This window comes from Zootoca vivipara, chromosome 9 (assembly GCF_965207765.1).
Source record: "Zootoca vivipara chromosome 9, rZooViv2.hap1.1, whole genome shotgun sequence".
In the NCBI taxonomy this organism is placed as follows: domain Eukaryota; kingdom Metazoa; phylum Chordata; class Lepidosauria; order Squamata; family Lacertidae; genus Zootoca; species Zootoca vivipara.
Genome location: NC_142592.1, coordinates 60,521,957 through 60,536,423, shown reverse-complemented (window position 1 = coordinate 60,536,423; position 14,467 = coordinate 60,521,957). Strand labels below are relative to the sequence as shown.

Sequence of the window (14,467 nt, the reverse complement as noted above, 5' to 3'; positions counted from 1 at the left end):
CATATTCATGGACAGCATGGGAGGGGAAGAAGCAGAGGACTTCCTGTTGTGCCACAGAAATCTTTGCACTGCTGGAACATTTGCCCTAGCACTAGGATGAATTCAACCCAATGGAAATGAGCCTCATACATGTAAAAGATGTGCTCCACAAACTGAGTGACGGCCTGCTCCCAACATTTCTCAGTAGAGTTTCACACATTGTTGGCTTTGGGCTCTTGCCCACTGTGGGAGAAAAAGCAATACCCAATGCATGTTGTACTATGGGTATTTGGATAAGACTACCCTCGACACAGGTGGCACTGTGGTCTAAACCACTGAGCCTAGGGCTTGCCGATGGGAATGTTGGTGGTTCAAATCCTCGCAATGGGGTGAAGCTCCCGTTGCTTGGTCCCAGCTCCTGCAAACCTAGCAGTTCAAAAGCATGTCAAAGTGCAAGTGGATAAATAGGTACCACTCCGGCGGGAAGGTAAACGGCATTTCCGTGCGCTGCTCTGCTTTCGTCAGAAGCGGCTTAGTCATGCTGGCCACATGACCTGGAAAAACTGTCTGCAGACAAATGCCGGCTCCCTCGCTCAGTAAAGCGAGATGAGCGCCGCAACCTCAGAGTCATTCGCAACTAGTCTTAACTGTCAGGGGTCCTTTACCTTTACGCGTCGGTGATACAGCGGCAGCGGGAGGCCCCATTAGCGAAAGTGCGCCTCATGTTAAGAACGGTTTTGGGTTAAGAACGGACCTCCAGAATGAATTAAGTTCGTAACCAGAGGTAATACTGTGTTTTGTTCTGCTTCTAGCAAGTCGTGGGGAAGAACATGGCCTCACTCCAGAATATCCCATGAGAAAAGGCCTTGCGAAATGGGAGGCTTAATGCTCTTTTACTCCCTTTCCCAAAGACTGAAGCACTTTTTCTGCTCAAGAAGACACTCCCCCGGCATCTTAGAGAGTGAACGCTGCTCATCCCCATCTATCAGGCAGCCGGAGAAGCATCGGGAGAGCATGATGGATGCAAAATTATCACAGGGCTGCCACTCGATACACTTCCTGCCATTTGTAACTAGCGTTGGAGCTGACATGCTTTTTTCCATTATTAAACATCCACATTAAGTCAACATTGGTCACTGTCATTTCAAGTCTGGTACACTGTTTAAGGGGAAAGCGGAAGATGATGGAGTCTGAGGAGGATGAAGTGAGGAGTGGGAATTGAGAGGAGGGTGGAGGGAGAGGGGGGAAAGCAATCTGGATTCTGCTCTCTTTAAACTCGCGGAAATAAAATCTGCCTTTGCTGTAGCAGAGAGATCTTTTTATTGCAGCTCTCCAGCCCACAAGCACAGGCACAAACCCTGTGAGAAAAGCAATGCGGCAAAGGGAACAGGAATAAAGGCCTGGGTTCAAAAATCAAGAAAATTATGAAATGCACATTTCTTGGGGGTGCATTCACTCCTGGGACTGCATTCTTTGAGGGGGGATTCCACTTACATGCTTAACATGGAACTGCTGCAAGCCCTCCCTCCAACAGCATCCCTTTGGTCAGCCCCCCCCCCCCCCCGGTAACATTAAGGATAACTTGTTCTCTGCAATGTTGTCATCTCATGATGTTTCCATGTTCTGTACAACTTCCCTAGATACTACTGGTGAAGATTTAGACATATACAATGTGGTTACATTGCTACATGGTGCTAGTTGTCCAGCCAGGGGCAGCCTGTCCCGCTTCGCCACCTGAGGCTCAGGACCAAAATAGTTCCAAAGACTGCCTCTTTCCATACAAATCAACCCAAATCCTGCACTCAGCATCTGAGGCCCTTGTCTATGCCACCTGCCCCTGGCAGAAGAAGTCCAGAGGGTGGCAACAAAAGAAAGGGCCTTTTCTGTGGTGGCTCCCTGACTGTGGAATGCTCTTCCCAAAGCAGCTCACCTGGCACTATCATTATATATCCTTAGGAGCCAGGCAAAAACTTTCCTCTCTATATAACCAGGCCTTTAACTATCTGTAGCCTTTTAGAAGTAGGTAGGAAGTTTTTAATGTATTACTCCCCCTGCTCCCAAACTTAGTTTTATTATATCTATGTGAGTTTTGTTTGTTTGTTTGTAAGACATTTTGGGTTGCCCTGGGCAAGATAAAATGCCCCCAAAATGTAATAAATAATAATATTTTTACTCACATTTTCCTGTAAAAATTGCTTTGTGTACAGCATTTTTGGTTGATGAACCATGGGACAGGATTCAAAGAAGTACAGATTTAAAAGCTCACTGGTAAGTTGTATTTTGTGATTTGGGCACCAGGTAGGTAAAGGGACCTCTAACCATTAGGTCCAGTCATGACCCACTCTGGGGTTGCAGTGCTCATCTCGCGTTATTGGCCAAGGGAGCCGGTGTACAGCTTCCAGGTAATGCGGCCAGCATGACAAAGCCGCTTCTGGCGAACCAGAGCAGCACACGGAAATGCTGTTTACCTTCCCGCTGTTTATTTATCTACTTGCACTTTGACGTGCTTTCGCACTGCTAGATTGGCAGGAGCTGGGACCGAGCAACGGGAGCTCACCGCGTCGCGGGGATTCGAACCGCCAACCTTCTGAACAGCAAGCCCTAGGCTCTGTGGTTTAACCCACAGCGCCACCCACGTACAGTACCAGGTAGGTACTGAGATTCTGCACCAGCTTTGGAATGCACAGTCTTGGCCATATATAGCCCATTTGAATTTCATTCTACTTCAGGCCACATGGAGAAGCAGATAATTCTCAACTCTACATGGGGCAAGGTGACATATTTTTAATGGCTCCTAAGCATTATTCTCTCTTGATGTTAAACTGCACTATTGGAACAAAGCTTTTTTTAAAAGTTATTTTTTGTTTAGATACAGCAAGTATCAAGCTATAATTAACTGGAGGTGACAATTATAAATACAACTGTGTCCCCAGGTTTCCAAGAAACCAGAAAAATACACAAGCCGGGCACATGTTCGTTCTCTCTCTTTCTCTCTCCCTGGTTGAAACTCTTCCAAGAAAAGTAAAGGTATTTTAAAAATACACTTTATTGCCTCCTCAATTAAAATCTGAGCTGCATTCATTATATGCGTGCATATAAAATGAAATTTATTTTCTCCTATCCGGGTAGGACTAGTGATCACAGGAAGACACATTAGTCAAGACTTATTTACAGATCTCTTCTTGGGGGGAGGGGGATATATACATATTTCTAGGTTGTTCGTTTATCATGGGTGGCATTCCAGAAACAATTTCCTGGTGGAATATCATGGCCACATGCCTTTTCTTGATAATGTGTTGACGACTGTGATGGTAGCATTTGCAGTGGTGATTCATACAATGACATCAGCACAATTGGATGTTTTGTAGAGTTTCAGAAGCAAACATGTCTATGTTCCCTGCCCGCATGGTGCTAATAACAACAATAATAGTAATAATGCCCACAGTTGTTGGACAAGTAAGGTGAAAAGGGGTCTATAGTTCATCTTGTCCCTGCTACCGGCAATAATTTAGTTGAGGCTTGAACTGGTGGGGCCATCTGCATGTGAACACTCTTCCATACACAATTCCCCCTTTAGCCTTTGAAATTTCCCCTGCCCTGAAAATTCTCTCTGGAGAACTTTTGATCTTCCCTTACATCTCACCCCACAGCCTAAAGGATCACAGACTGAGTAAAGGCCACAAAGCTCAGTCCTGCTCCCCTGATGTAGAGGGCCTACTGCCCGGCAGAAATCACCAAGGGAAGACTTGCCTCCATCACGGACCGGAAAATATTTCCAGTTGCTTAGTCCCACCCTGCTTCCTTAAGAGGATGTAGGTGGAGACTCCGCCTAACATGATGCCTGGGAAGAGCAAGGATGAGGATAGGAAATGCTGCCTGAATAAATCCTGGTTCCAAATGGACACAGAAGCGGCCAAGTACCAGGCAAGATGGCAGGAACATTGGCAATGTGTGGGCACACCAGCAGAGTCAATCTGGCATTCCTGGTGGTGTGTCCACACACTGGTAATGCTCACGCTCTTGATAAGTGGATGTGACTCTGTTGCTGGGAGGTCAGCATGTATGGCACCTGTATAAAAACCACAGAACTTCCGTTCCTCTACTAGATCTGAGTGTGATTTCATTTTGAGAATCTTCTCTGAGGTGCTTTGAGAGCCTCTTGGGGCTATAAAGCAGGGTATAAATATTCTATATGGCCACACTCACACTAAACATTGGAAGCACTATGATGCTACTTTAACATGGATGGATCAAGGGTCTAGAAACCAAGCCTTATGAGGAACGGTTGAAGGAGGTGGGTATTTTAGCCTGGAAAAGAGGAGACTGAGAGGAGATATGATGGCCATCTTCAAATATCTAAAGGGCTGTCACATGGAAGAGGGGACATGCTTGCTTCCTCCTGCTCTGGGGGCTGGACTTGAACCAATGGCTTCAAGTTACAAGAAACGAGACTCCATCTAAACATCAGGAAGAACGTTCCGACGGTAAGAGCTGTTCAACAGTGGAACCGACTCCTCGGCAGGTGATGGACTCTCCTTCGTTTTTAAAGGTTTCTAAGCAGAGGTTGAATGGCCCTCTGTCATGGATGCCTTAGATTCCCACATTGGAGGGGGCTGGACTAGATGACCCTCATGGCACCTTCCAACTCTAAAGTTCTATGATTTCCCCAGAGAGTCCTGGGAACTGTAGATTGTCAAGAATGCTGAGAGTTGTTAGGAGACCCCCTATAGCCCTCACCGAGCTGCAATCCCCAGAGTTCCCTGGGAAGGGGGACTGACTGTTAAACCACTCTGCAATTTGGGAACCCTAACAACAATTAACAAACTACAGTCCCCAGGATTCTTCGTGGTGGAAGCCATGGCTGTTAAAGGCGATATGACAGTGTTTAAAATGTACAGTGTGGATGGATATGGTCTTAACGAACAAACATGCAACAAACTGGATTCATGTTTTTTTGTGTGGGTTCCTTGGGAGTCGATGGAGACACCTCACCCATCCTTGCGAAGCTTTGCCGGTCTTACTGAAAGGCTATTCGCTCCCCTCAGAATTCCTCAGATGTTTGTGCCAGAACATTAGGCACTATGTTTACCTCAGAGGTTTGCTGGGGTCGGGGATGGGGGGTGGGGAGGAGGAATCTGGTGGCCGCTTGCCTCCTTTCAGCGCATAACACTGAAAGGGGATCGCTCTTCCCCAACTCCGAGATGAAGGCATGCAAACGAGCAAAGGAGACGAGGTTGAGACGGAGCCTGACAACCGAAAAGTGGCAGACGAAAAGTGGACACAGATGAGGGCTGTAGCTCCTGTTACTTAATCAAAAAAGCTGAAGTGGAGTCACCAGGGCCGTCGCAAAGTCATGTGTTAGAACAACAGCTGATCTGTATTAAAGAAGATTAACTCACAGTGCCACGGCGGAGGGCCCTGGATTATTTTATGTACTTCCCTTGCCATACAAGCCGTCAGCACAATTACTGCCCTCCGAAATGAATGACTGATCTGTAACCACAGCTAAACAGCAGGCTGCTTAGGGGCCTGGCCTGCTTCATGAAGATGGATTTCCATACCATCAAAGCGCTTTTAATGGGCTCCCTGATCCCGACCACAAGGCCCCGCTTTGCAAGTATATAGGAGTTGGGATGAAGGCTTCCTGTCCAAAAGGATTTGGTCGGTTGTCACTTGACAATTCCCAGCTAGCGCAGGGGAGGAGAGGGAGAGGGGGCCAGCGGAGGAGGAGGAGATAGGTAGACTTGTCTCTGCTTTGGAGGATTAAAAAGAAGAAGGAGAAGAGAGAGGGGTGTACAGATGCTTTCTAAATGCAACCAACTGCTGTATCCGCAGCTGAATTCAATGTGCTTAACAAATAACGGCAATTTAGCTATGCTTGCGAGGAATAGCTTGAGTCACTTTGCATTAGCATCTGGCTGAGTGTTAAAGTCATTTCTACATGGGGAGCAGAGAAAAGGAATTTCTGCTCCGAGCATCCTTTCAAGAATGCTTAAATATTTGAATATAAATTCCTTTGTGCTTGCGATCACTTCATCTTATATCTGACACTCCATTTTCTCCCCGCGTAGCACCACTCTCCCCACCTCCCCACTCCCTTACTGGGGCTCTTCTATCTGTAGCACCATCAACACTCACTCTTCATTCGCAGCCCCCCCCCCCCCGCGCACCCCACAACGTCCATGCTCTTGCCTCCCCCCCTTTTATTCCTCTAAAGCAGATCTTAGGTGGTGAGAGATGCCTATTATGCCAAGCCCTTTTCATCCTCCAGAGTTCCTCTCTGGAAAATGCCCCAAATTGCAGCAATTTCCCCATATTTTACACTTGGGAGTTGCACACAAAGTACATTCCACTTGGGGGGCTGCTGCATGAGGAGGTCATTGCTGACCTCACTGGGAGTTTCAAAAAAGGAGAAGAGGTTATCAGAGAACGAGGCACTCCCCCCCTCTGAAATCAAGAGGGGATTCGTCTCTCTCACCCGCCACAAAAAAGTGGGCCACACTACATTGATTGTTCAATTTGTGTAATAAGAGAGGCCAGGAAATTTGTCTGGAAGTTACCCTCACAATTTTAAAAGTGGTTTCCCCTCTAATCCTGTAAGTATCTGGGATGGCACTTAAGTAGGTAAGGTAGTCAGGGTCAAAACTGGCATTGCGACAAATGCATGACTTGCACCAAACATGGGACCTGCAGAGCCATTCCCACCCCTCCATTATATCTAGAAGAGTTTTTCCGACGTGTTGTGGCAGCATGACTCCCTTCCATGACTCCCTGCTCACCGCCAGCCAATAACACAGAGCAGTGGCACACAAGATGCAGTGACATCACAGCCAGATGTTCTGTCAGATGTTGGGGGAAACCTAAGTGCAATTTTCATCCTCAGCTGCTGCAGCCTGCTCATTATGTCATCTTGCTTTGTTCTTACTGGTAAGAGAAGGCACTCTTTACATGTTTAGGGGTACCCTTTTTATTATCACTTCACCTTCACAGGGATGAGTCCTGGTGCTCCGAGCAACTTCTGGGGCCAAGTCCAAGTCATTTTTAACTCTTACCGAGTCATGGAAAATACAAAAAGTTCAGTCGGTTAGAGCATGGTGCTGATAATGCCAATGTCGCAGGTTCAATACCTGTAAAGGATGCATATTCCTGCATTGCAGGGGGTTGAACTAAACTGTAAGCATGACCACATGGGCTGCCTTACTGATCGTTATAAGCTTCTCTGGGAGCCTTTTCAGTGGGCAAAAATGCTGTAAATAAATAAAGAAAAGTCAAGGGGCAAAAATCACCTGCAGGGTACTGTGATTATAATGACCAGGTGGCTCATATGGGCGTTTCTTTTTTACTATCACTATTTGTAAGACATGGGGATATATTTCCAGGACCACAGTAGAGGAGCAATAGGTTAAGTCACATGCTATGGTCTCAATCAAGACCAGTGATAGTTATTTAATGTCCAAGAATCAGGTTATTCCAATAAGTTGCTCCAAGGAGGCATAGGCAGGGCTGGGTTTTTTATGTGAACATTCAGAATCTGTGACATCATACAGGATCTGACATGCTGAGAAGGATCAGCTTCTGTTAAAAACAAACAGCTTCTTCCTTATGATAGTTTAGAATGGATCAAATAAAACTCAAAAAGAGTGTGCTGAATACCTGTTGTGCATTTTGTTTTACTGGATGTTACTGGGTGAGAGAGGAATGGGAGGTCTGCTATTTTCAGAAGCAATAGCTTAATGCTCCGGTAATATTTCGTTCCGGTCTCGAGCTACCAGTTTCACAATGCTGTGCTGTGAATATAACTCTGTGCACTGATAACTGGAGAACAGTGATCACGACAAAGCCTCTGCAATCTAAATAGCTAAGGTTTGGGTAAACGACAACAACATCATCAACAACAGTTTTATATCAGCCTCCATCCGAAGATCACAGGGCAGTTTACAATAAAAATAATCCCCCACAAAGCTACCAGTGATCAGGGATCTCTGCTTTCCAAAGCTTATCACAATCTACCAAGAAGTGTACAACAACTATGCATGGTGTAGAGAAAGCAGACAGAATAGTTTTTCTCCTTCTTTCATAATACTACAACTTGGGACCATCCAAGAAAGCAGAAATGTTGAGAGATTCAGGAAAGACAAAACGAAACACTTCTTCACACAACACATCATTTTAACTATGGAAATAGCTCCCAGAAGAGGCACTGATGGCTACTAGACATGATGGCTTTATGGTCTTCCTCCACGGTCAAAGGTGTTGCGCCTCTGAATACCAGTTGATGGGAATCACAAATGGGGAGAACGCTCTTGCGATCAGGTCCTTCTCATTAGGCGTCTGGCTGGCCACTGTGAGAACAGGATGCTGGACTAGATTGGCCATTGGCCTGATCCAGCAGCGCTAATTCTTCTATCCTCAAGCTAATACTTTTGGCCAAACATTTTTCCCTCACCTTCCCCTTCTTTGCCCTCCCTGTTAACGAGACAAAACAGTATGTTGTGAGAGGGCCCTGGACTTCAGTAAGCTTGATATTTCATGCACGGAGCAAATGACGGAATGGAGAAAGCAGGTTCTCTCCATAGGATGGAGGGCCACAACTCGTGTAGCAGGGCCATAACTCGTGTCAGATCCAGACCACACGGGGAATGATCGTGTCAGATCCAGACCACACGGGGAATGGTCAGGTGTGATGGGAATTGGAGAGCACCCTGTTGGGGAAGCCTGGCATGGAAGTTGAGGCCTGCCGCCATCATCTCCCACCCTCTTTCCTTCTATATATTCTGAATATCCTGTCTGGCTGCATCAACAGGGCTTTTGATATGGAAATCTGGAACAGTGAAGCCAAACCAACAATACATGTCCAAACCCCAAGTTCTATGTTTTCCTCAGCTGCAAATTTGTCCCTCAGACAGGATACTTTAACACAGCTGCACTTCTTTCCCCTTACAGATGTGACATTTTCTTGAAAGAGTGTTTTCAGGGTTTTCGCTCCCCCCCCCACGCCCCTTGTCCTGGCCAACAGCTCTCAATTTCCAGTGTTATGAAAGTGGCAGGGAAAGGCAGCAGTTAGTCCATTCACACACTCAGCAAGGGGCAGGAAAAAAAGCCTGCACTGTGAAAATTCACAGGGGAGCCGGGGGGGCGAGGATGAAATACAAGGAAACCAAGGAATTCACACCATGAGAAAGGCAGTAGAAGCATGGCTCTTTTTTAAAAAGGTGTGTGCGTGTTTCCTATTGCTCTAGCCCAGGGTTCAAATCCTTTCTCAACTAGGAGGTTTGCAAGATGAACAATTTCCTACCCAACCTCCAATGAGGCAATACCCTGTTTTCGCTAAATGAGGACTATAACAAGTCAGAGGTGCATAATCTCCATTTTTGTTTATGGCAGGGCCGGGGAACCTCCAGGTGCTGTTAGGCCTATTGGACTCCCATCATCCCTGGCCGTGGATCATGCTGGCTGAGGCTGACAAGAGTTGGAGGCCAAAAACATCTAGAGGGCCACACCTAGGTTCTACACAAGATCCATGTCAACTTCTACATGAACCAGCAAAGATCAGCAGACACTAAGTTTTATTAAATTTATTACGCCTTTCCTCCAAGGACCTCACTGTCATCTCACTCTCTCCTCTCCATCACAACAACTCTTTGTCATAGGTTAGGTTGAATGGGACTGGCTGGACAGAAGCTTCATGGCGGGGTGGAGATATGGTTTCAGGCTACCTCGCTCTTAGCCAGAAACTCTAGCCACTACACCAGTCAAGAGCCCCAGCTGAAGAGTACAGGAGCCTGGCGTTTCTGGGGTTCTGTTTTTGTTTTGTTTTTTGCTGTGTCATTTAATATGACTCATAAGAAAAACTCACAAAACATGCATGACAGCCTTACGTCACCAGCAGCTTAACCTCCGTGTCAGCAAAAGCTTTTGCTCCCAGAGAAGCTTGAATAACACTATATTCAAATCCAGCTCACCTTCCCAATATATGTATTTCCAAAAAAAGCACGCCCACTTGCACCAAATACTTCAAGGATCACCCAGGCATAATACGTATTGACAGCATGGAATAGAGCTTCTTTAAAAACAACAACAACACCAAAACACCCATCTTGTTACATTCAAACACCCCCCCCCTTGCAAAAGGCTTATTAGGGCTTTCTTCTTTCCCTTCTTTGAGTCAGTGTGTGGATTACATAAATAAAGAAACTGGCAGAGTCTGAACATTGCAGAAGGAAGATAAATTCGAGAAGCCCAAATATAATTTCTTAAGCCCCATAGCAGTGGCTCAAGATGCCCCTCCTATTCTTTATTATGCCATCCTCACCCCTAGTCTTCCTCCCAATCTCATCCCAAGGTACTCAGGGCGGCCTGAATGGTTGCCTCAAAACATCCCTGTGAGGTAGACGATGGTGAGAGGCAGTGACTGGACCAAGGCCCTCCTCAGAACGAGAGATGGAGACGTACCCCTACAGCCACCAAAGCTCGGTTCAAAGCATATCTAAGCATTGAACTAGAGGGGATGTTAATTACATGGTCTCTGATAATGCTTCCTGCTCTCTTGGGTAGAAGATACAGGGTGTGTGTATGTAGAAAGGTGTGTGGCAGAAGTATAATTTAAATTAATTGCCCTATCCATTTTTTTTTTTGCCTCTGGCATGTGGCCCCCAAAAGAGAAGGCGGCCCTCTGAGTGGAAAAGCCCCACCGCACCCCTGTTCCAAGCAGAAAAGTGGTACAGAGAGCAGTCAGGTGCAACACTTGGAGCTGAACTGCCAAGAGGATTCTTGGGAGACTGACCTTGTCTGTCCTGCAGTTATTCAGTCCCAAGTTGTTTGCCACAGCAACCTTCCCGTCGAGCACCTGTTGCTCCCGCCGTAGCTGCTCCTTCATCTGCCGAGCCTCCTGGATCGCCTTGGTAACAGCATCGTGGTCATTTAAGTACCCTGATGATGTGATAGAGGAAAGGATATCTAGGCAAGGGGTGGAGGGGGGAGAGGGGACACAAACAGAAGCAAGGTTACCAGGAAGCATTGCGAGTGATTATCAGCAGAACACTTAGGTGGCCTTTCTTTAATGGACGCTGAGCAATAAGCAAACTCATCAGTTGCTAGTGCCTCAAATTAGGGATGGAAACATCCTGTGGCATGAATGGATGCGTATTTGATTCATTCTTCAGTCAACGTATGGAAATAAAAGATCACATGCATCTCAGTGCTATCAGGAGGCTTAAAAAAAAGTTTCGAGGATGCTAAATAACTACTTTGCCTTGCTTGGCCAGATAGCACAAGGAAATTGTTTACTGTATGCAAGATCAAACAAGCAAGCAAACAAACAAACAAAATGAAATTTTCTCCCCTTTGGCAGCAAGCCACTATTATACCTGTATTATAGACAAAACAGGGTGCTGAAGCTAGGAAAGAGACCTCCAAGACCACCTTAAGAGATGACAGAGTCGTAACAAAAGCCCTGGAAATAAAAGATTATGGGTCGGTCCAATGTTTGCCCTACTCAGAGTAGACCCATACTTCAAGAAGACCCTTTTTTGTGGAATCCTCTCCCCAGGGAGGCGCACCAGGCGCCTTCATTCCATATCTTTAGGCACTAGTTGAAAATATTTTTCTATAACCAAGCCCTTGGCTGATTAACATTCTCCACTCTTTTTGTTTTTTAATTTTATTTATAATTTTCATTTTACAACAAACAAAGAGCAAAAAACAAACAAACTTAAAAATCAAGTTATTACATATATCATATTTTGACTCCCCTCCCCCTCTTTCTGCAGTTCCATATATATATATATATATATATATATATATATATATATATATATATATATATTATTACAGCATTTCCAAATTAAACCTATTTATTATTTATCACATACAGTCAATAATTGTTTAATATTACTGCAGGTTTTTACAGTACCTTAATCCTGCTAATGTCTTAATCTGTTTGCAAAACATTCTACGGCCTTTTCAATATATTACTGGCTTGTTTCAATTTTTGTTTTATTATGTGTTTTGAGTTCAAATTCTGTATTTCTATATTGTGAACAAACAACAACCCCAACCCCACTCTGAACACCTCTTTTCTCTCCACCTCTCACTCTGCCCTCCAGGAAGCCCCCTGGAACAGATTTTGGGGCCCCACAGGGCATAGCTGCCAAGTCTCCCGTTTTTCGCGGGAAACCCCTGTATTTTAATCAGTTTCCCGCTGGCAGCCCGGATTGGAAAAAAATCCCGTAAATCCCCCAGATTTCCTACCTGCCAGGCAGGCTCCATTTTTGGGTCCTGGCGCCACCCGATTTCCAGTGCCCAGACATGGGTAGCTCGGCACCGGAAGTCACTTCTACGCATGTCCGGACATGCGTAGAAGCGACTTCCAGTGCTGCTCCGCCCATGCATGGGCACCGGAAATTGGGCGGCGCTGGCACCGGAAGTTGCTTCTATGCATGTCCGGATATGCGTAGAAGCGACTTCCGGTGCTGCGTCGCTGCTGATCCCGCATTTTTCAGTGGGAGACTTGGCAGCTATGCCACAGGGTGAAGGAGAGGAAGTTCCATTCCACAAGTGGAACTCTGACACTGCTGTCCTGGGCACAACCCTTAGTTCTGAGCCAAATACTCATTAAACTGGGCAGCAAGCGAGCAGTCCAGGGGAGCCCATTCCAGCGTTTGGATAGCACTCCCCCAAAGGCCCTTTCCTAACCTCTGACCACGGGCAGCGGCCCTTTGCAGCCTGCTCAATTTGCCTTGCTAGTGCTACTTATAATCTAGGTCTGCTGGGATAGGAACTAGGTCAGGTTCTGTACAGCGCCTAGCACGCCTCGTTGCTGCAGCAAACGAAATCCCATGCAGCAAAAAACTGGAGCTATAATTACCTTTCTCTAAGCAGAGCTTATTTAATTGCCGCTTGTGGGGGGGGGGGGTAGAAGAGAAAATCAAAATATACCCGTTTCCTTAAACCTCGCAAATCCCTTAATAAACCACAGGTGATGTTGCTTTTGCTGCAAGATACGGCGGCTGAGCAGATAAAGCTCAGCTATGGAACGTCACCCGTAGGCACACAAACGCACACACACACACACACACACACCTCCCCATGCCACCTGTCACTCAGAAACACATAAGGCACCATAGTGGACTTTAGATTCCCGCTCTGCTAATTCTGGGTCAGATGTTTATTCCTTGGCTGCAGTTCACACACCACACACACACGCACACTCTGTTGGGGAATAAAGACCTCCAGACCCCAATCTATTCAGACAGATGGGGAGGGGGAACCAAGCCTAATATCGGCCATTTCTCTACCTGCCTCCCTGTCCCTCTTAACCTGATCACTTTCTCTATATCTTTTAAAGCTAGGGCATCGAAGTTGCATGTTTATTCATTTATTTATTCATTGCATTTTATATTTCTCCCCCTTCCGAGAGCAGCCTTGAAAACTGCAATATGAAATTGCCCGGAAAGGGGGCTTCTGTTTGTGACATGAGGCTGAATCTAACCAGACCCATTGGTGAATTGTAACAGATGGAGGGGCTGTTAGACAGAAGGCTGGCACTAATCACACGCAAAATGACCGGCTTGCCTCAACATGTTCCATGGATTCCAGCAAACTTTACACCCTAATCCATTTTTAGAACAAAAAACATCTGGGCCATAAATCCTCTAATCTGCCAAAACACGCTATTAAATCCCATGATTTGTTGAAAAACACTAAGATTAAAGAAAGGAAATATAAAATGGCTAACTGCCGCGTTAGGAAAGTGTTATTAATACTCTTTTCTTTTGTCTCAATTATGAATGTTCTGTTCCTAAAGAGCCTTGTCTAATCATGTCATATTACACATCCTTGCCGTATTGCTTGCGCCTTCTATCTGATCTGCCGATTGCCAAAGAATGTACAGCATTGTCTCCTTGCGCTCCGCTTTGAAATGCTACGGGGAGAGAAGCGGGTGTCAGGTTCGTCTGCGGCGGCACTGCTGAGAGCTTGTTGGGTTGTTGCTGATATGTGTGTGTGTGTGTGCGCGCTTTTAAATGCTTCAGAAAAAAATAAAATTGTTTTGAAAGCAATGGAGTTTGGCAATTCCCGCTTCCTTGGGAAATCAAAACCTAGGCACTTGGGAAGCCTCCCAGTTTGAGTGGGCAGAGGAAGCCTTGGTTAGCGTTGATCTTCGCATTGAACGTAGTGAGGGGGTCGCTTCAAAATTAGGTGCAAAATTACAGGAAAATTAGGTGGCACAATGTGCTGTATCAGATGGAAAAGGCATTCCTTGAATGCTTTAGGTTTGCTTAAGGGAAAAAAAATACGTCTAACCACAAGTATTGTAGAATGCTTAGATATCGCGGAAGCCTGTTTCTTTGTGAGCTAGTTTTCTACAAGCACTTGCATTTGTTCTTCACATTTGAAAAGAAGACCCCACTCTTTCTCTGCACTTTAAAGTGGTGTCATCCTTTCCATCACATGTGTAGAACAGACCTGAGCTATTTATTTTCGGGACTGC

The 14,467-nt window shown here is 45.8% G+C and overlaps 1 protein-coding gene across 16 annotated transcripts in view; it reads right to left on the bottom strand.

The window, feature by feature from the left end:
* Window positions 1-14,467, bottom strand: part of SOX5 (SRY-box transcription factor 5) — a 723,673-nt gene that overhangs the window by 29,628 nt on the left and 679,578 nt on the right. For all 16 annotated transcript variants that reach the window (XM_088652478.1, XM_088652473.1, XM_088652474.1 and 13 more), the window contains one exon: window positions 10,763-10,935. In XM_088652478.1, coding sequence (XP_088508604.1) covers window positions 10,763-10,935 — 173 coding nt within the window. The remainder of the gene's footprint in view (window positions 1-10,762; window positions 10,936-14,467) is intronic.